The sequence below is a fragment of the Physella acuta genome, unplaced genomic scaffold, assembly GCF_028476545.2.
Source record: "Physella acuta isolate Inbredline_101_S28 unplaced genomic scaffold, ASM2847654v3 ptg000487l, whole genome shotgun sequence".
In the NCBI taxonomy this organism is placed as follows: Eukaryota; Metazoa; Mollusca; class Gastropoda; family Physidae; genus Physella; species Physella acuta.
In genome coordinates this window covers 313914-334522 of record NW_026732006.1, presented here as the reverse complement: position 1 = coordinate 334522, position 20609 = coordinate 313914, and the positions used below count along the sequence as shown (strand labels likewise).

Genomic DNA, 20609 nt, shown 5'->3' with positions numbered 1-20609 from the left:
AAGGTCGTCTGGGGGGGGGGGGGGGGGGGGTGCTGAAATGCATGTTGGTTTTTTTATGGAGGGGTTTTAGGGGAGGAAGGGACTGTGAGGGGGAGACTGAGGGCATGTTGAGTGAGGAACTGGTGTAGTGGAATGGATACAGAATTGAGCTTATTATTGCAAGTGTCGGATACAGATTGTACTTTGACTTTTCCCTGTAGGAGTAGCAATCAGTGGTATGAAAACATATACTATCGTACACACACAGGGGTTGGCGTGGTCGAGTCGGTAAAGCTCATGGTTGCTAAAACCGAAAAGTCCCGAGTTCGAAACCTGGGGAAAGCAGCTCTTCTAGGAGAGACAACTCCAAATTTTCATAACACCTTCCGCCTTTCAGTTTGTGCTTGGTAGGACAAATGCTATGGAAGCAAATCCAAAAAGAAAAGCAGGCTGAAATTGAAGTCAACGTCCTAATGGCTCAAAACCAGTTGACACGTGGACTTAATTGTGTTGGAGAGAATCCCTCCCAACACTAAAATTAAGAACGAAGAAGAAGTTGCACACACAAACACTACTTCAATTAACTTCCAGATTAGAAATAGAAATATACAAAATTTGATGTTATTAGTTTTTTTTTTTTTTTTTTTTTTTGAAATCCTTATTGTCATAATAACATTGTATTAATTAGTTAGCTTGAATCACTTTATTATCTATTGGATACCTTTACTAATATAAAAGAGAAGACCCACGTTTTTCTTTATAGTAATTCAAAAAGTAGTGTATTATTACCTATATTTAAACAAAATAATTTATTTTTCTACTTTTTAGTGCATTATTACGTAAAAGCTTGCTATTAAAACGCTTTTTATGATATATTTTTTTTTATTTACAATAGAATTGCATGACTAAAAACTATTGCGCACCTAATGATTGGTATAACGCGAGTATAATAATGCGGATTAGTTGGATAAGACTGCCTACTAATTTGTATAAAATTTTAATAAATTCATAAAAAATTAATCAGGCAACCAATCTAGTCAGATTACATTGTCTTCATGTCTTTACCCATGTGCTAACTTTGAACCGAATCTGTCAGAGGTGTCTGAACTTTTGCTCGAGCGTTTCGATCTATTATGTCAGATAGACTGTTGACAGACAGAGGAAGCAAGTTAAAAACTTGTAAAAAAAATGTCTATTCGAGAAATTTTATTCGACAAACCAACTAAAATATTGCTAGCTTTAGATGCCCTATGTACGACAAACCAACTAAAATATTGCTAGCTTTAGATGCCCTATGTCCGACATACCAGCTAAAATATTGCTAGCTTTAGACTTTAGATGCCCTCTATCCGGGCAGTCCTAGAAAACATTGCAGATAATAGCTAAGAGATTGTATTTTTTACTGACCAACGCTCTGTCTAATAAAATAGCGAAATCGCTGTTTATTTCGCGACGTAGATGTTTTAACGTAGGGCACTCATATTTCTGATGGATTCTCTCCAGGAAGTGCTCATGTTTTGAAAGCCAGATCACGTGATTATCATCCCGCCTGCTGGGCCAGGCGTTAATGTTGTCCAGACCAGGTCCACGTCGTTAGGTTCCGGCTACCGGCTCAGTGGTGCCGGCTAAATGGTACCGGCACAACGGTACGGCTAGGTTTTACTGTACGGCTACTGATTAGAACGGATCGCTAGTACAGGCTTCAGGTTCGGCCATACCAGCTACCAGTATTATAGTACCGGCCACTACCAGCTAACAGTATTATAGTACCGGCCACTACCAGCTAACAGTATAGTGGTACCGGCTCAATTACGCCGGCTACCGGTTCAATGGAAACGAATCAATCGTAAAGACTCAATAGAATGTGCCTAGTGGTAAACGGTAAGGGTTTCTAGTTTTAATGCCATCTACTGCCCTCTCTCATGGTAAGACTTGATCAATGTATTTTTGAACAAGCGTTTTAATAAAGTGCGTAAAGCAGAAAGGTACTGTAAATTAATGTAATTATAATATGTTTAATATTAATAAAATACTGATTTCTAAGTACGTATCTTAAATTAGTTCATTTGGAGTCCAACTTAATTATTTTTAAAACATTATGCAGGGATAACTCCGTAGACTTAAATATGAATGTAATTTAAACTCATCGTTACAAAAATGAATTAATTACATTTATATTCGCACGTGTTGAAATAAAAGCTCGTAGCGGACGCGAAAAAAATATTATCTTGGAGGTTATTCATAGCAGTTAACTGTACACACACCCTCCTCCCCTTCCCCTCTATACGCCAAGGGCTCCGCTTCCAGCTAAAATTAATGGATTGGTATATCTGTTAATAAATTCTCTTTAACATGCAACTGATAATGTTTTATACGCATATTTTTCCTGAACAGCATGCACGGGCGTAAGTCAAGACGGGCTATAAATTTGGGGGCTTCTTGGCAGCGAAGGAAATATTATCTAAAGGTCTGGGCGTTAGGGCGATCTTATTTTGTTTTTATCTTTTCGAGAAATTTAATACAGAAAGAATTATGAGGCCATTTTAGCAGAAGCAAAAAGTCTTACAAATTATGGTTGGGTTTTTTAGCCGATTTGTTTGGTGATTTGTATTAGTAGTAGCAGTTTGGGTATATACCAAGAACCTTGTGGAAATACGTGCTAATTTCTCCAGAATTAGAAATTTGATTTAAAAAATTATAATTTCAAACAAAATCTGTAACGATGACATCATTTTTCTCAAGTACGAGTTTCAATTTTTGTAAATTTATTTTTCTACTTTAAAATATATCTGTATCACGAAATGTAAATTATCTTTGTTGTGTAGTAATTCAATCGTTAAGATTTTGAACGTGGAAATTAAATTGTATTGGGTGTTGAAAATGTAGGCTTATTGTAGAATAAAATTAGATATTAACACCCACTTTATAATAAAATGTAGGCCTATTGTGTGGTAAAATTAGATATTAACACCCACTTTGTAATAAAATGCCCCTGTGTGTTCCACAAAAACTTTCCCATGTTTACAGAAACTTTAACGTTGTATCAAGTTGTAGGCGAATTGCTATCAATGCACTATTGACTAGCCACAGCTGTTGCTGTTCTCTGTTCGATATGGTAGCTGTTGTTGTCTTTGTTTCTCTCTTACTTCATACAAATTGGTCAGATTTCATCGATAAGATGTACACATTCAAATAGATTGTAAACATTATTTTACACGTCAACATTCAGATTTTAATTATTTTTTTTTACATGTCAACTATCATATTGTAAACTTTATTTTACATGTCAACATTCTTAAACAAGCTAGTGATTTCCAATCAAGCTGTATAATTTCGACCAGTACTATAATGACGCAGATTCAAATAAATCCGTTTTTTTTAATTGACGCAAACTTTAACCAGATTTTTTACTGTCGCATTCCAAATTTCATTAATATTTTACTGGTGAAGAATAAATCCGACCAGTGTTTTAGCAATCGAAATTCTAATGTAACAAGTGGTTGTTTTTTTTTTCAATTTCGGACTAGGCTCATGCATTAACAACTTTTTAAAGTGTAATTAAACCTCCCAATCAAGGTAGCCAGATCTAGCACTAACTGTGAACGACGACTACAAACCTGACCATCCTATAGTGGTACACAAAAATCCCTCGTGCAATCTGTTTCACTGACCGTACGCCACCCCCTCCCCTTTATTTTAAAACACCCCTCACCCCTCGCCTCCCATAAATCACCTCCCTCCCTAAACGATTCTAATATTGAGCTAGTGAAAACTCACAACACTAATGGCAATACGGGCTTTAACGCATGCGCAGTGGTCTAGAAGCCTGCGCATTGATTTTGAGAAAATCTATAAATAACCAGAGGGTGATCGCCGTTCGCCTCTAGCCTACACCAAGCGACTACCATTTTATATGGGTGAGTACAAGCTTGTGAAGGGGGGCCCTCTCCACACTTATTATTCATGAGCAGATTTACGTTTTATCAGCCCGGCTTTACGGCTATGGTTACAACCAGCAACATGCTGCCGGCTCCTCAATGAAATCGTTCTAACATAAAACACGGTGGGAAGCCGGTGTAGCTGTAATCCGGCTCCCGACCGGCTCTTGACCGGCGATGATGTTTGTTTTAAATACTTACAGCGTCAAATTAAATGTAAAGACATTACACTGATACTGCGTGTTTCTTATACAACGTCAAACTCACAAGGGGTTAGCCGTACCATAAGTTCAATCGCTAACCCGAAACAGTAGGACTAACCCTCTAAGCTGCCCGGTTGCGCGACCGCGCAGTGGTTTGAGCTGCCGCGCAGTGATTTTGTAAAATAAATCTATCCTTGTAGAAGGTTTTTAGAACAGCGCGCACAGAAAATACATTTTGCACATTAGCTTTTCCCCCTTAGAGGGAACATTGGAACCCGACCGACTTGAGATTAGTTTATTTGATGGTACAGTTAAAAAAAGGAAAATTGTGTTTATTTTTGTAGTTCTCGAAAGAACGCATGTATGAACCTGGTAAACAAAGATGGTGTCTAAAGCTTAGATACATCACAACCAAACTCATGCACTAGACTACAGCAGCATTTACATAGCTGTGTTGTGGTTGTTGCTTTATGAGCAAAAATTGTCTTGCGTTTTCTATAAAGTAAACATAAACATTGACTTTAAACAAACTTGTTCCAATTTATTTTTAGCAGCTGTATGGGGAATATTTGATAAAATGCATTATTATAAGTTCTCAAATATAGTCACCTTTCAAATTATTTTCGGTTGGTGTTAAGGAAAAAAACCTAACCACAATTCATTAACATAATTATGAACTAATTATCTGATTGGTAGTAACTTCATTAAAAATTTTGTTTTGAACCCCGGGAGGGTTCTGGTTGGGTTGGGGAGGTCAGGCAAAACTTGCAAGCCTATCAACCGCGACATGGTTAAACGGCTATCGCGACAAACCATTTCTCGCGCCGATCTTGTTGCGCACCACGACGCGTAACTTCCCTTTTAAAACCCCGAGTTTTAATGTGAGATTTGGTGTCCCCGGACACCCCTCCAATTATAAAAACAGGGCTTGTCGTCCCCTGTCATGGCCCGGGCCGAGGACCCAACAAAAAAGGGCCAGGGAGGCCCAGTTTGTAAGACGCCATGACGCAATTAACGGCTGCACGGAATTATGGAGCCGGCCTGAACGAAATGAATTGACTGTCTTCGGCTCCGTTGCCGATTTTAAACTCTATTACCTCCCCTTACGGTTAACAGCACACGGATTTGCAAGCATAATTGGAAACATTATTATCTCCCTCTGCAGTCCCCCCCCCCCCCCCACCCCCCTCGTGCACGCGCGCTCACGCAAGCCCGTGCATTGTGGGATCGTGCCCCTCCACGCCATCCCCTTGTTTAGTTTTACAACTTAATGTTATTAAACTATTGAAACACAACAAAGACAGGGTTTCTTTCGTTAGGTTCTGTATACGCCTGCTTTTATCATCAAATCGTAAAAAAAAAAAATATTTTTTTTATTTAACTGCGGTGGTACGGGTCTATGGCTAATCAATAGCTAGCATCACGCAGCAATCTACAGGTAGCTGCAGCTATAATGTGTTCGTGGCTGGAACAATGAGAATTAGTATTGAGCCTATGCTCACGTGTGTTGTAGTTTCAGATCTGCGATAACTGTCGTGACGATGTTGTAGAATCACCACTTGCGTAGATCGCGTCGGTTTTATGGTTTGAAATGTGAGGCGTATTTTTCTTTATTGCAAAACGCAGCTATGATAATTAAGTTAACTATTTTTGTTTTGTTTTTATTGTTGCATCTTCTCGCCACAACGCTGAAGTTACGCCACGAGTCCTAATCTCAATGTTATTGGGCTAACACTATAATACGTTTATATTCGCGACAGGAGTTTCCGACTAATTTGATAAAGTATACATTTTTTAATGTTATTTCATGCAAGCTTGATCATAGGTTCCACGTTTTCTCGTATCTGGTGTGTGTCGTATAGTTTTTGAGATAAATTATATGTGAATGATGTGTTATGTTCTTATACATATCTCATGACAACTTACTATATTAATATTGATTTGTTTAATCAAAATGGCACCCACAACCCCCCCCCCCCCCCACACACACACACCACCATCTGGATGTTGAGCACTTTACGTCCTTCTGTGTGTCGTATTGTTTTTTAGATAAATTATATTTGAATAGTGTGTGATTTTGTGATATATATCACCCACATACCCCCCTCCATCTGGATACTGAGCCCTTTCACGTCCTTATATTGCTCACCCCACCATTGAACCCGAACCCCATGCCTAGTAGATATATCATCCCAGCATGCACCAGTCACGTGCAGACCCCTGCCCCAACTAATTACAAAAGTCTTCTGTTATTTCAAAACGTCAGATCTCTTGTATTTCCGTAAAGACTAGATTTATTTCGTATTTTTTCGCTCGAATAAAAACGGAATGATTTTTCTTTATTTATTTTTTTTCTGCCTCTCCGTTCAAGCATAAGCTCAATTTAAGAAAATTGCCCCTTGTTTCATCAAATTTCCCCAGAAAAATTGCTGAAATTTCTCTTATTTTCCACGTAGAACAAGGAACCTGGAACAAAAAGAACATCCATGCGCATGCGACAAATGTCTTCTGTCAATACGTCATTGGTTCGCTTCTGATTGGCTGGCTCGTCCGGCGCTCGTTGGCTCGTAATTTTCGAAGGCGAGCTCATCTGAAAACGGTCTTCAATACGCCGGCGTGAGCCTGTAGTTTACGAGCTCAAGCGGGATGGTGAATCTAACACTAATGGAACTGGAATTGAAGATGGCGGCGCAGGCCGTACGCCCATTTCATTTGCATTTTGGAATCAGCGCGTTTTTTTTTTTTTTTTTTGTACATTGAAGATGGGTTAGATTCTTCGGTTTGGGTTGAGAAAGTTTAAAATGTTCAATCGTTGAGATTGGAGGGAAAAAAAATATAAGAAATACAACTTTGGATGAGATTGAGAGTTGAGATGTATTTGCACTGGACATGAGATAGCGAGGGAAAGCATGGGATTGACCGTGTCAAATGGAAAAGGATTCGATCTTGATTTTTTTATATGATAAAAGAAAAATCTTCGGAAAAGGTTTTCCCCGCTTTAAGAAATGCAGTTGGAATGTCTTGCTTTGCATTTGGGGATTTTTTTTTTCTAATTCTCCTATTTCTGATTGGCCTCGACATTTTTTTTTACCGGAAGTATCACCGTTGAGTGAGTCATGTATTATGCAAATGTAATGTTTGTCGCACACAAAAATTGAAATGGAATCAGCCATTGGGATCACAGCATCTCCTCTCGTACAACTTGGGCAGGGAATTCTGGGATGCTTGATAGGATCATGAGACGCTCAAACTTTCACCAAAGTGAGTCAGTTTCAGAAGTTCCTTCATTAATGAAAATAATCAAGTTCGTGATAAATTAGATGAAGCAATAACATCTTTGTTCATGTCGCAAACTTTACACACTTTACATATATATATATATATATATATATATATATATATATATATATATATATATATATATATATATATATACACAGGGGGGGGACACATATGTCCCCGGGCGCCGACCATAGGGGGCGCCAAAATGGGTTGGAAATATAAATTGAAAGGTTGAGTGGGGGGTGCAAATCACAATATTGAGAGGAGTGCAAATTGAAAGTTTGAGGAGGGGGGCGGTGCAAATCGAAAGTTTTTCCCCGGGCGCCAGGAAGGGTCGCTGCGCCTCTGTATATATATATGACTAATGTGTGTGTATGCCTGTGTATCTGTGTGACTGTGTGGCCCTTCCTACACAACCAGTATAACCCCCACCCCCACCACCCCCTCCGCCCCATTCCCCCAAATAGCTGAAATAAATGTGTGCCGTTAATCCCCGTAGATAAGCGTAAGTTTACGTTCGTTTTCTCACCTTCCCTAATCCCATTTTAATGCGGTTTAACATTGCGCTAAGTTGGCTTGAGAACACCACTAAGCTGACTCCTGACTCCACTCTGACTCCACTACACCAGGGGGGGGGGGTGCGGTGGCCGACACGTTTCACAATGGATTCCCGTTTTTCTAGTGTTTGTCAAGATTTCCACAGTGGCAAGATTGAAACTGTCCCCGCTAACGCTGGCTCGGCTACGGGAGGGATTAGCTCACACCTGGTCTACTCGACTTAATCTGCTTTATATTTAGAACACACTAGGGTCATTTTAATCAACGCTTTTAAATCCTTACTGAATTTGGGAAGCATACGCATGATCCTGGTAGCATACAATTATAAAATTTTACTCTGGTAATGACATTTGTTCGCAGTGAGAATATGCGACAGTCCTGTTTATATTCTATCCCTTTGTATTTTACATTATACTAAATTTAGTTTTTCATTTATATGGTCAATGTTTAACGTATCATAGGCGGTAATATTACTATTTCTTACCGTCTAGTTACCATCTAGTTTCCTTAATGTAAAGTTTTCTTACTACTATATTCGTCTTGCTTCTTGTACTCTAAGTATATTTACATTAGGCACTATTGTTGTAGAGAGGGTTAGAGGTTATTCTGTGACGTTTTCGGTAAGATGTCGGGGTATTATGATGCTGTATGTTTTGGCACATATCCCATAAACTTCCCTCTTGCCCGTGGTGCGTAGATACGTCATAACATACGCTGACGTCCTAACATATGCGCGTCGTTACGGGCGTAGAATAAGTCCGGAATGAAATGCCATAACTCTAAAAATGCGGTAGACTTTTCTCCTTAATGGAAACGATAAAAATTGGACCTTGAAGGTGTTGGTCGTTATTGACGCGGCCAGATAGAAGGATAACCGCGGTCGATGTGAAATCACGCGCATCTGTCGAACACATTTTTTTTTTAGCTCGAGTTCCCTCCCTGTGTTCATTATCGCACAAGATGCGCACCCGTTGCGTTCAACGGTGCGGCCCTAAAGTTCTTTGCACCGAGCCGCACCGTTCTTGAGCGAGATGGTAATTTCCAAACGGCGCAGGGGTCCGAGATCTACCGCAATAAAACTTCCAGAGAATGGATCGAAAATTTAATTCCTTAAAAGTTGTCTCCCTGGAAGGAGAAGGAAAAAAAGCGTATGATTATCTCTTAACTTTTTGGCACACAGATTCATAACTGGTATCCTGAAAAGATACGTCATAGGTGGTGAGGTTGGGGGGGGGGGGGTGTGAGAAGATGGAAGTTTACCGATGGAGGAACAAATCTTTAAATACATTGAATAACTGAGAAATAGTTTCACCAAAAGAATACCCTTTGTCTCTATTTCGTTTATATTTCTGAATAATCTCTATTTTAATAAATATGCATTTACGCATGAGTTTTTTTTTCGTATCCAGAATAGTTTTTTTTAATTTTTTTTATAAACTTACCTAATTGCTTTCAGGAGAGGGGATCTGGATTTTGTCCCCTTTGTTTCGCCTTTATTTAGTGCGTTTTATTTGGCTGGATAACCCGCCCCTTGAGAGTTGGTGACGCAGGGTTGCGTCCCTTCATGACAAAAATCACCGATATTACCGCATATGCATGCTGATAGATGCAATCCCATTAGGCAAATACGGCCTCCCTCGTGAGAGGCCGGACCAACCCCGATATTAACGAGGGCGATTGAACCCTGAACCCTGTGGCAAGTTGGGGATGATGGTGATGGATGGATACCATCCACTGTCACGTGGTGGGGGTTCCCCACACCGATCAAGAAAATTCGCTCTTGATTAAAACTGCTTCCTTCTGTCCATCCTGCGTCCTTTAACTTGTACTACTCTATACAATTATTCATTTCAGCTATTATTATTATTTATATTGTGACTTTTCGACAAAAGGTCTTCATCAGAAATCCCTAGATATTTGAAATGACTGGAGGCCTAGCTTCGAGATTATCATCGTTTCGAAATAAGTGAAACTACATAATATAATTTCAAATATATATATATATATATATATATATATATATATATATATATATATATATATATATATATATATATATATATATATTCAAAATATAGACGACCACCGGAGCAAGTTTGCCACTCCCCTCGACACACTTCTTTGTAACGCCTTTTGTAAATCCTTGAACCAATTACTTGATTTACTTACTTGACTTTATCCTCTTTTCTCCCTGTGAAGCATAGAGCCTCAACCATAACCTTCCATTGAGTCAAATCAAATTATTTTTAATTAGTCTATTCTTTTCCTCTCCCCACGACACCTACCCCGATATTAGTAATCTAATTACAGGACAAGAAGAAAAGCTCATTAACCTATTTAAGAACGGTACGATAACGCACGCAACTGCATCATGGTGCAGTATTTTAAACCGAACATGTTTTCCATGTCTTCCTACTGCCCGCACACATCCGAAAAAAAATGTTGGCACTCATCCCACACAGAACCCCATCCATCTCCCTGACTATAAAACCCCAAACAACAGACACCGAGGTAGAAAGACACAATTACTTCCCCTCGTGTAGGTGAGACACGGTTATCTCCCTTGACTGAATAACTCACTGTTTACATGTAGTTGAGAAGGAGTTACAACGACCCTACATCTCACACATGCATTCACACAAAGGTAGAACAACATGTTAGTGCTGGTGTAGATTATTGTAGTGTCTATCACAGGTACTTGTAGTGTGGTAATATCATTACCACGGTCTATCACAGTTATTTGTTGTGTTGTAATATATACCACTTGTTCCATCAAAGGTACACCTAGCTGTATTACAGGTAGCTTTAGTGCACTAATACTTACACCTCGGTCTATCACCATTACTCATAGTGTATAAATTTCCACCGGCAATTAATTATGTAAAATAATTTATAATTTTTCTTGTTATTAATTTTAAGAAAAAATGTCGCTTAGGTCGTATCACAAGGCCCATATGTCGGCCTTAATGTAGCCACCTAGACCTGAATATGACTAAATGTTAGCCACCAAGACCTGACTATGACTAAATGTTAGCCACCTAGATTGAATATGACTAAATGTTAGCCACCAAGACCTGACTATGACTAAATGTTAGCCACCTAGATTGAATATGACTAAAGGTTAGCCACCTAGACCTGAATATGACTAAATGTTAGCCACCTACACCTGAATATGACTAAATGTTAGCCACCTACACCTGAATATGACTAAATGTTAGCCACCTAGACCTGAATATGGCTAAATGTTAGCCACCTAGACCTGAATATGGCTAAATGTTAGCCACCTACACCTGAATATGACTAAATGTTAGCCAACTAGACCTGAGTATGACTAAATGTTAGCCACCTAGACCTGAATATGGCTAAATGTTAGTCACCTAGACCTGAATATGACTAAATGTTAGCCACCTAGACCTTAATATGACTAAATGTTAGCCCCCTAGACCTGAATACGACTAATGTAGCTACCTCGACCTGAATATGACTAAATTTTAGCTGCCTAGACCTGAATATGACTAAATGTTAGCCACCTAGACCTGAATATGACTAAATGTTAGCCACCTAGACTTGAATATAACTAAATGTGTTAGCCAGCTAGACCTGAATATAATCTACAGCTCTCTGTACAAAGCGTGTCCACCTGTACCGGATTACCTGGCCTAACGCCCCTCCCCCCCCCCCCCCCCCCTACACACACGGTGTCAGATGAAATAATGGTCGTCACGGTTGGCTGCCTTTACACAATGTTCCGCTGACTTGAGTTAGCCGACCTACAAAGTTAAGATGTAACCTTAGTCATCAAGAACATACAACATATTTCACATACTCACCACATTTAGTAACAAAAATTTAAAAGTCAACGTTTAAATACATTATAATATTTTTTTTTAATTTATTTATTTTACCTTGTATTTATATCAAAGAATCAGTTAGTGGTAAAGATCATGTTTAGAGGTACACATCCTACTGGATTTTTAATTGGTTTGTTAAAACATAATTTCCAAGATTTAGTATTCAACAAACATGTCCATATGTTTACAATAACAGCATGTATATACTGAATCTGAAATAACGAATATGAAGAAATCGAATGAAACTTTACCAAAAAAAAAATCAACGTACTAAAAAACTTAGCTTTTGCTACGTAAAGCTGTTTTGTATTCTTGCCTTGTTGTTTATTGATTCACTGAGTGCTTATTCTTGTAGCTCTAATGGCGTTGTGTTCAGGAAATAAGACCTATAGGCTCTTCTGTGATCTCTTGCCTGGCAATATAGTGTCGAGCGATTCCGGTAAATAAAGCGGCGACACGCCTTTCCGGTTTAAGTGAAAGCTCTTTAATCAGCCGGAAATATAGTACAATTATTTTTTTTTTCTATAAAAGTTTTATTTCAAAGATTCTACTCAATGAATAAACACAACAACAACAACAAAAGCAATAAAGAACAATGATCAAGTTTAAATAACAATAACTTAACAACAGCCACAACAATACTGTCAAGTCTTGTTACAAAGGTGTATGGGCTCGTCGGCTGTCAATGAATGTTCGGGTAAAGCTTGGTCCAGGGTTTAGGAAATTCAATGTAATATCGATAGTATTTGTGGTATGTTTGCACTTAGGAAACACCTCGACGGTTTATCAACGTTTGACCTCTTTTTCTCTCCCATAGCCGGGTCCTTAATCTGCTCAGTTAAGAACTACATGATGTATTACTCACGTTTATACTCTATTTCAAAACCAGATCCTACTTTCAAACTTTTAAATTGTTATAGTGTTTCTTTCTCTAATCAAAACATCTCTTCCCGATGAATTGCAAACATGTAAAAAAATGTTCTTAACACCAGATCGTACCTAGGAAAATTTCTAATTGTTGTAACAATTTGTTTCTCTTATCACAAAATCTCGTCTGAATAAACAACTAATGTGTAACAATTTTCTCTGGTACCACAAGATCTAATGAGTTTTACTTTCTCTTCACCAGGTCCAAACTCTGCTCAACGACGCCGCGGCCGGCAGACGTACAGCCGGTACCAAACCCTGGAGCTGGAGAAGGAGTTCCAGTTCAACCACTACCTGACCCGCAAGAGGCGCATCGAGATCGCGCACTCGCTGTGTCTGACGGAGCGGCAGATCAAAATCTGGTTCCAGAACCGCCGGATGAAGCTGAAGAAGGAGAAGCTGGCCATCCAGGAGCTCAACAGCAACTGCAAGTCAGAGTTCAAGGACGAAGATGACCTCAGCGACGACGGAGACTGCAGATAAAGAAACAATCTGTTCCCAGCGATAGCCTGGGTTATGAATACCAACATGGTTTTGAAAGCGTTCCTTGAATACGCATGTGCAAACGGATTTTCAGTATATCAAAATACAATGCAAGTCAGATTTCAAGGACTAAAAAAAATGACTTAAGCGATGACGAGAATTTATAAATATTAAAATGACTTAACAAATATAAGTTAAACATGTGTAGTTAACATGAGAATACGGACTGGAAAACGTGGTCTAGAAAACGTGGTCTGGAAAATATGGTCTGGAAAACGTGGTCTGGAAAATATGGTCTGGAAAAACGTGGTCTGGAAAAGACAAAAGCTTTGAGGCGCCGTGATATCTCGTTCTGAGAAGCCACAGAATCACTTCTGGAAGTGTCCAATGTTGTTCCTGCTCAACGCCGCGATGAATTGATGTCAGTTATATATTGTCAACTTATCTTTATCACACATCTGGATGTCATCTCACACATCTTGATGTTTCATCAGCTCTAGACGAATATACATCTTGTATATAAGTATATATATAAATATTGTCTTGTATATAATGCACATGATTGGGAGTAATGAGGCGGTCACGTGATGGCCGTGTGTACGAGGGTAGGTGTGACACACCAGGTGTCCACGTGACATTTTAAATAAATGGCTCTCTGTTTTTATAGATCTCATTGGTTTCACCTCTAGGTGTATGGCATCAACACACTGTGTAGTTCGTGTCACTGGTTGTATAGTTTGTCAAGTCATTGATACAGGATGTTTCTGTGTTTCACTGTGAAGGTGTTGACAAAGTGTGTAGTGTTGGGGTTGTCAAAGTGTGTAGTGTTGGGGTTGTCAAGGTGTGTAGTGTTGGGGTTGACATGGTGTGTAGTGGTGCATCGGTACCCAGAGATGTGTAGCTGTTGTTATGAGTGTGTTTACAACGTACTCAGCTTTGTTCTCTGGAATTAGGACATGTTTATGATTGCAGCACACCTAGACAACTTATACGCCACAAACATACTCAAAGTACTGAAACCTTACATTACTTACAATTGTCATAATATTACAAAATAAAAACAAAAAAGGAATTTTCATAAACACAATTGTCTACAAGAATATTTATAAACATATTTATATGAAATAGTAGGGTCTAACTCACACTTAGTATACCAATGGTAGGAGACTGGTTCAGACCCGTGACTAATGGTGAGACAATATGGTGAGACTGATGGTGAGACGCTCGGGTTCTGACAGGCTAAACGGTGACCGGAAACAGGTCGCCAGGTCTAACGTATGCATCTCACCACCACAGGGCTGGATGAATGCGTTCGTTCGGAAGTGACGTGTGTTCCGTTGTTGATGTCGTCTGTTGTGGCGTCTGCTAGAGGTTCTCACGTTTGTTTATGATGTTATGGTATACAACCAAATGTGCTGCGTGTTATATGTCCACATATGACCACTAATCTACTTAGTTTTGTCAGGGTTATACTTTTGTCTCAACCGCGCCGTGCAGTGTCTGTGTTCTGTTTCGGAACAGTAAAGTATTGTTGATATTTGGCTTATATGAACAGTAAAGTATTGTTGATATTTGGCTTATATGAACAGTAAAGTATTGTTGATATTTGGCTTATATGAACAGTAAAGTATTGTTGATATTTGGCTTATATGAACAGTAAAGTATTGTTGATATTTGGCTTATATGAACAGTGAAGTATTGTTGATATTTGGCTTATATGAACAGTAAAGTATTGTTGATATTTGGCTTATATGAAAAGTAAAGTATTGTTGATATTTGGCTTATATGAACAGTGAAGTATTGTTGATATTTGGCTTATATGAACAGTAAAGTATTGTTGATATTTGGCTTGTATGAACAGTGAAGTATTGTTGATATTTGGCTTATATGAACAGTAAAGTATTGTTGATATTTGGCTTATATGAACAGTAAATTATTGTTGATATTTGGCTTAAATGAACAGTAAAGTATTGTTGATATTTGGCTTAAATGAACGTTGAAGTATTGTTGATATTTGGCTTAAATGAACGTTGAAAAACGTATACATCCTATGTAATGTAATAAGTGTTTTGATACATCTTTGCTGAGTATAAAACTAATTATAGTAGGCCTTATGAAATAACTTACTGATACACTTAATGTAATTGTAGCATTACTAATTAATTAATGAATACACATATTTCAAACTTAGTTCCAGTCTATTCGTGTAAAAAAAAACGTCAAACCTAATTATCTCATTAGATGTCCTTTGTTTTAATTAGGCAAAATTTTGTTTCGGACAACTAAAATAGGTTTGTAAAATACTTGTTTTCATACTAGTTTTTCTAACTTCTTTTTCTGTCTATAAGCCTAGCTGATTTTATAGTTTCCATATTGAATATAATTTTTTAGCATCTGAAAAACTCATCATCATTAGATGAAGTACAATTTGTGAATTTAAGTTTGATTAATTAATTAAATCAATTTCAAGTGGCATTCTTATTTCTTTATGTAACAGGTATTTTAAATGAAAATTTTATAATATTTGAATAGATTTTAAATTTTATTTATTTCGCTGTTTTTGTTGAGTGTAAAGATACGTGTTATTTTTATAATTTAGTTAAAAAAATGAGATTATAAATGTTGTGTTTTGATTGTACTTAAATAAAGATATCATTCTGTGTCCATTTCAGAACAATATTCACAGTTAATGTTGCTTTAAAATTTTAACAGTAACCTGAGGTTATATTGAAAAAAAACTGGATAATTGAAGGTTTAAAATATTCTAGAGATTTTGGACGAATTCTTTGTAGCGCTTAATAGATCTTGTTTTGAAATTAAATTTGTTTAAGGGTTATGAAAGTAAAAATTATAGAATAGGATGTTTTCAACAGTGGAAGTAATTTTAATTATTGTTTTATTGTGAAGAAATTCTTCGATCATTGAACTAATATCCTGGTACAAAATCTTCTTCAGTTGTTCACATTGGTCAAAATGTGTTAATGTATAATTCAATTACTTACAATATTCTACCAAAGTAACAGTGATCCATGTTTTTCAGTAACATTATACAACTTGGATCATCGCAGCCAAATTTACTAGCTTTTATTTTATTTGGAGGATTTAAGTTATAATTGTTTCCTTCCTAACACTTACAAGATACTTCATGTTTTATTTATTGTTATTTTGTTTTTACTGGATATTTTTTTTTGTTTCTATCACCGAGCCCGCATACGCTTACAACAGCACTGCCTATTGCATTGTGACCGTCTACTATTGTGCATCTGCCTACTGTATTACGACCACTTATTATGGAACGACACCCTACTATATTGTAACATTCTACTACAGTGAGACACCCTACTAAAGTGTAACTTTCTACTGCAGTAAGACAGCCTACTATATATTGTAACTTTCTAATGCAGTGAGTCACTCTACTATATTGTTACACTCTACTGCAGTGAGTCATCCTACTATATTGTAACATTCTACTGCAGTGAGACAACCTACTATATTGTAACATTCTACTGCATTGAGACATCCTACTTACTGGTAACATTCTACTGCAGTGAGACAGCCTACTATATTGTAACATTCTACTGCAGTGAGATACCCTACTATATTGTAACATTCTACTGCAGTGAGACAACCTACTATATTGTTACACTCTACTGCAGTGAGACAGCCTACTATATTGTAACATTCTACTGCAGTGAGACACCCTACTAAAGTGTAACTTTCTACTGCAGTAAGACAGCCTACTATATATTGTAACTTTCTAATGCAGTGAGTCACTCTACTATATTGTTACACTCTACTGCAGTGAGACATCCTACTATATTGTAACATTCTACTGCAGTGAGACAACCTACTATATTGTAACATTCTACTACAGTGAGACACCCTACTTTATTGTAACATTCTACTAAATTGCGACACCCTACTTTATTGTAACATTCTACTAAATTGCGACACCCTACCGTACTACGTCTAACTACTACACTACGACAACGTACTATTAAGACAAGACATTACGCTTCAACATTGATGAATATTTTCTGTTTGTTCAACTAATTTATGTAAGAACTTTATTGAGAAAAAAAATCAATCTATTTTATATTGTGTGATGAATTTATGTTTAACTTAATGCTAAATAAATATGTTCGTGTTTGTGTATAAAATTATATTTATCATTTTTTGTGTTTTCATTTGTTTTTATATGATCATAATGTACATGCAGGTTCCTATTATTAAAAAAAACTTACACTTGATTAGCCATTGTTTAGATGGTACGTATAAATTACCTGTACTAGTCCCATGCCTCCAGGAAATAAAAAAAAATGTTTTTCTTTCTAAATGTTGTGATTAAATATATTCATGGAGAGAGTGTTGTGTGGGCATATCTAGTGAGGTCGTGTGTGTTTATGTTTGTGTGGGAGGGGGGGTTGAATTGAGATTGCATGGAAGGTGAGAGTTATGGTATGAATTGAATTAACCAAAGGGGAGAGTGAAGGGAATGTTCTATGTGAGATTTTGTGGAGGGGATATTTTGAAATGAGAATGTGGGTGGGGTAGTTTAGGGAATGTACTGAATTAACGATGGTTGGGAATGGTTACGATGTTCTACTGATTGTATTCGCGTGGAGTGTAGAAGTCTTTTTTATTGAGATTGTGTGTGGGGAGAGGTGGGGGTGTGATAAGATTCTGTGTGGAAAGAGGTGGGGGTGTGTTAAGATTGTATGTGGGGAGAGGTGGGGGTGTGTTAAGATTGTGTGTGGGGAGAGGTGGGGGTGTGATAAGATTCTGTGTGGAAAGAGGTGGGGGTGTGTTAAAATTGTATGTGGGGAGAGGTGGGGGTGTGTTAAGATTGTGTGTGGGGAGAGGTGTGGGTGTGTTAAGATTCTGTGTGGAAAGAGGTGGGGGTGTGTTAAGATTATGTGTGGGGAGTGGTGGGTGTGTGTTAAGATTGTTTGCTGTGGGTGAGTATTGATTAAGATTGTGAATGCAATCTGTAGCGGGGGATGAGTGTCAATGTTTGTTTTCTTATCTAACTTGATGAAACAGTGTGGCAACATATGCAGAATTTATTTTATCTGGCCTATAACTGCTTCAATATCAGACTATTTTAAATAACTGTGTGACCGTCACATGTGCTATACACAGACACATACTGTGTCACTGTCATATGATTTGAACCAATCAGACGTGGATCCATCACAACCAAGCACGATCTTGAGGGATACAGTTTAACATGAACAAAATCACTCCGGTAAATAATCAGTTGATCTCATTGTTCCACAACATCTGAAATATAATATCTATATAGTATATTTTCTATAGTTTTGTGTAACTATCTTAGGCATAGTTTAAAGTGAACGTGTAAGTCATTCTTTTTAGGTTGATAAGGAAGTCATAGATTTTAGGTTACTCTCATGAAAACACTTAGATTTTTGAGAAGTTGAGGAAAGTGTGTGTGTGTTGGGGTAGGGGTTAGCTTTTGTGGGGTATGGGCTAGCTGATGTGGGGGTGGGTCAGCTTGTGTGTATGGGTCAGTGTGTGAGTGGGTTAGCTTGTAGGGGTTGGGGGATTGGTGGTGCGGTGGTCAGCAGGCAAGTAATGTTCATTCTCCAGTCACGTCTATCGATCTAAGTTTGACTTACTGTTTTCGCTACACGTTTACCTTTGTTTTATGTGTGTGTGTTTTTGGTACAATTTAGTCTGCTCACGATGCACGTGCTTTCATCATCCCAGTGGTCAGTCGTTAGAGCTAGAAACAGCACGAACACAAAATGTCTCGGGTCAGTTGTCTTCATTTATCACGCTACAATATGCCACATATTTTTTGTTTATAAAATTAATGTTGAGATTAAAAAGTAATTATATTTAAAGATTGTATTTAATTTCTTTTTTTATTTAACATTTTAATCCCTACACGTTAAACCTCATCTCTTTAAATAATATAGTCACATTCATCAACCCGATTCTCTCTGACCTAAAGTTAGGATTGGGGGAAAAAAAATTCACGTTGTCTTTTAGAGTTAATTCCCTTTTCAGCTGCAATTTTTTTTTTTTTTTTTTTGAACGGCTGAAACCAGACGCGCGTGACCTGACACGGAGCAGGTGACACTGACACATAAGTCCACGTGTCACTGACAACACGGCAACAAAGCACTGACACGGAAGGTCGCCATACTCACCTGTCTACCAATCAACAGGATATATTCCACTGGCTGGTGTATTTAACTATCAGGGGTATTGAATTGTGAGGTGTATTTAATGATTTGCCGGCATATTCACCGGGCAGTGAATAATTTTACATGTATATTAAATCAGCAGGTTATTAATTCAACAATAAACTTCCACAATATACCATCCTTACATACTTATTATATTCAACAAATGAAACCTGAGTGCTGTCATGTTTGCTGGAATAAAAAATAGAATGACTAGATCTATAAATTTAAGTATTTCAGTAAACGCTCAATCGAAAGGAAATGAAAAGTTCATAGCTCATCAAGGTGAAGTTTAATAAATGTGAAAGATTTAAAAAAAAAACACCAGTAAAATATAAAATCACATTTGAGATCTAACTAACAATGAGTTTACATTTGATCACAGCGACCATAAACAAGAACACAAAACACAATTTAGCCATTATGGATTTCTGGATTTGAAGCGATAAATAAATTAATGTTTGTATACATTTGAAACAAACACATAGCATAGGGTAATTACATTTGATATATTTATATAACTGTTCCATGATAAATTATATCAGAACAAATTATTTCACTGACAAAATTTCTCAGGATAAAATATATCAGCTAAAAGGATATCATGGATAAAATATCTATGGACAACATATACAGCTACATTTGAAAAATTCAATATAAATAAAACAAAACAATACATTGAACTCAAAACAAAGGCAGATAAAAATTAAGTTTTAATATATGTAACGTTATATTTATTTTGTATAATAGAATCTAAACAAACCATAGCATTGAATCCCAATTTAGTTTATAATTAAAACAAAACGAAATAGTCTACTTGTAACATATCTAATAGTAACGAATCGAAGTCAGTGGTGGCAGCTAAAAACAATTATAAACGGATCTAAAGAAAAATCTTGCTAAAAATAGTTTATTTTAATTAAACCGCAAATCTCCAACCATCCTCTAATCTTAATCTACATGTAAACACACCAAGGGATTAAGTTTATTTTTACCTCCAGAGTTGTCGGAAGTGTGACCCAATCAATAGTTTATAGCTAATCCCAATGTGATGGCGGCGTTGTTTAATCCGACATTTGAACGGATTTAAAAACCTGAATCCCTGTAGAAGAAAAAAAAAGAAGAAAATAGAACATAAGAAGTGCTTTAATTAAACGCTTTTCAACATTTTATGTT

At 37.3% G+C, this 20609-nt stretch overlaps 1 protein-coding gene across 1 annotated transcript in view; it reads left to right on the top strand.

The window, feature by feature from the left end:
- LOC131944283 (homeobox protein SMOX-1) overlaps positions 1–17544 on the top strand; it is a 46633-nt gene extending 29089 nt beyond the window's left edge. The window contains exon 2 of the mRNA XM_059304841.1: positions 12941–17544. Coding sequence (XP_059160824.1) covers positions 12941–13221 — 281 coding nt within the window. The 3' untranslated portion in view covers positions 13222–17544. The remainder of the gene's footprint in view (positions 1–12940) is intronic.
- The last annotated feature ends 3065 nt before the right edge of the window (positions 17545–20609 follow it).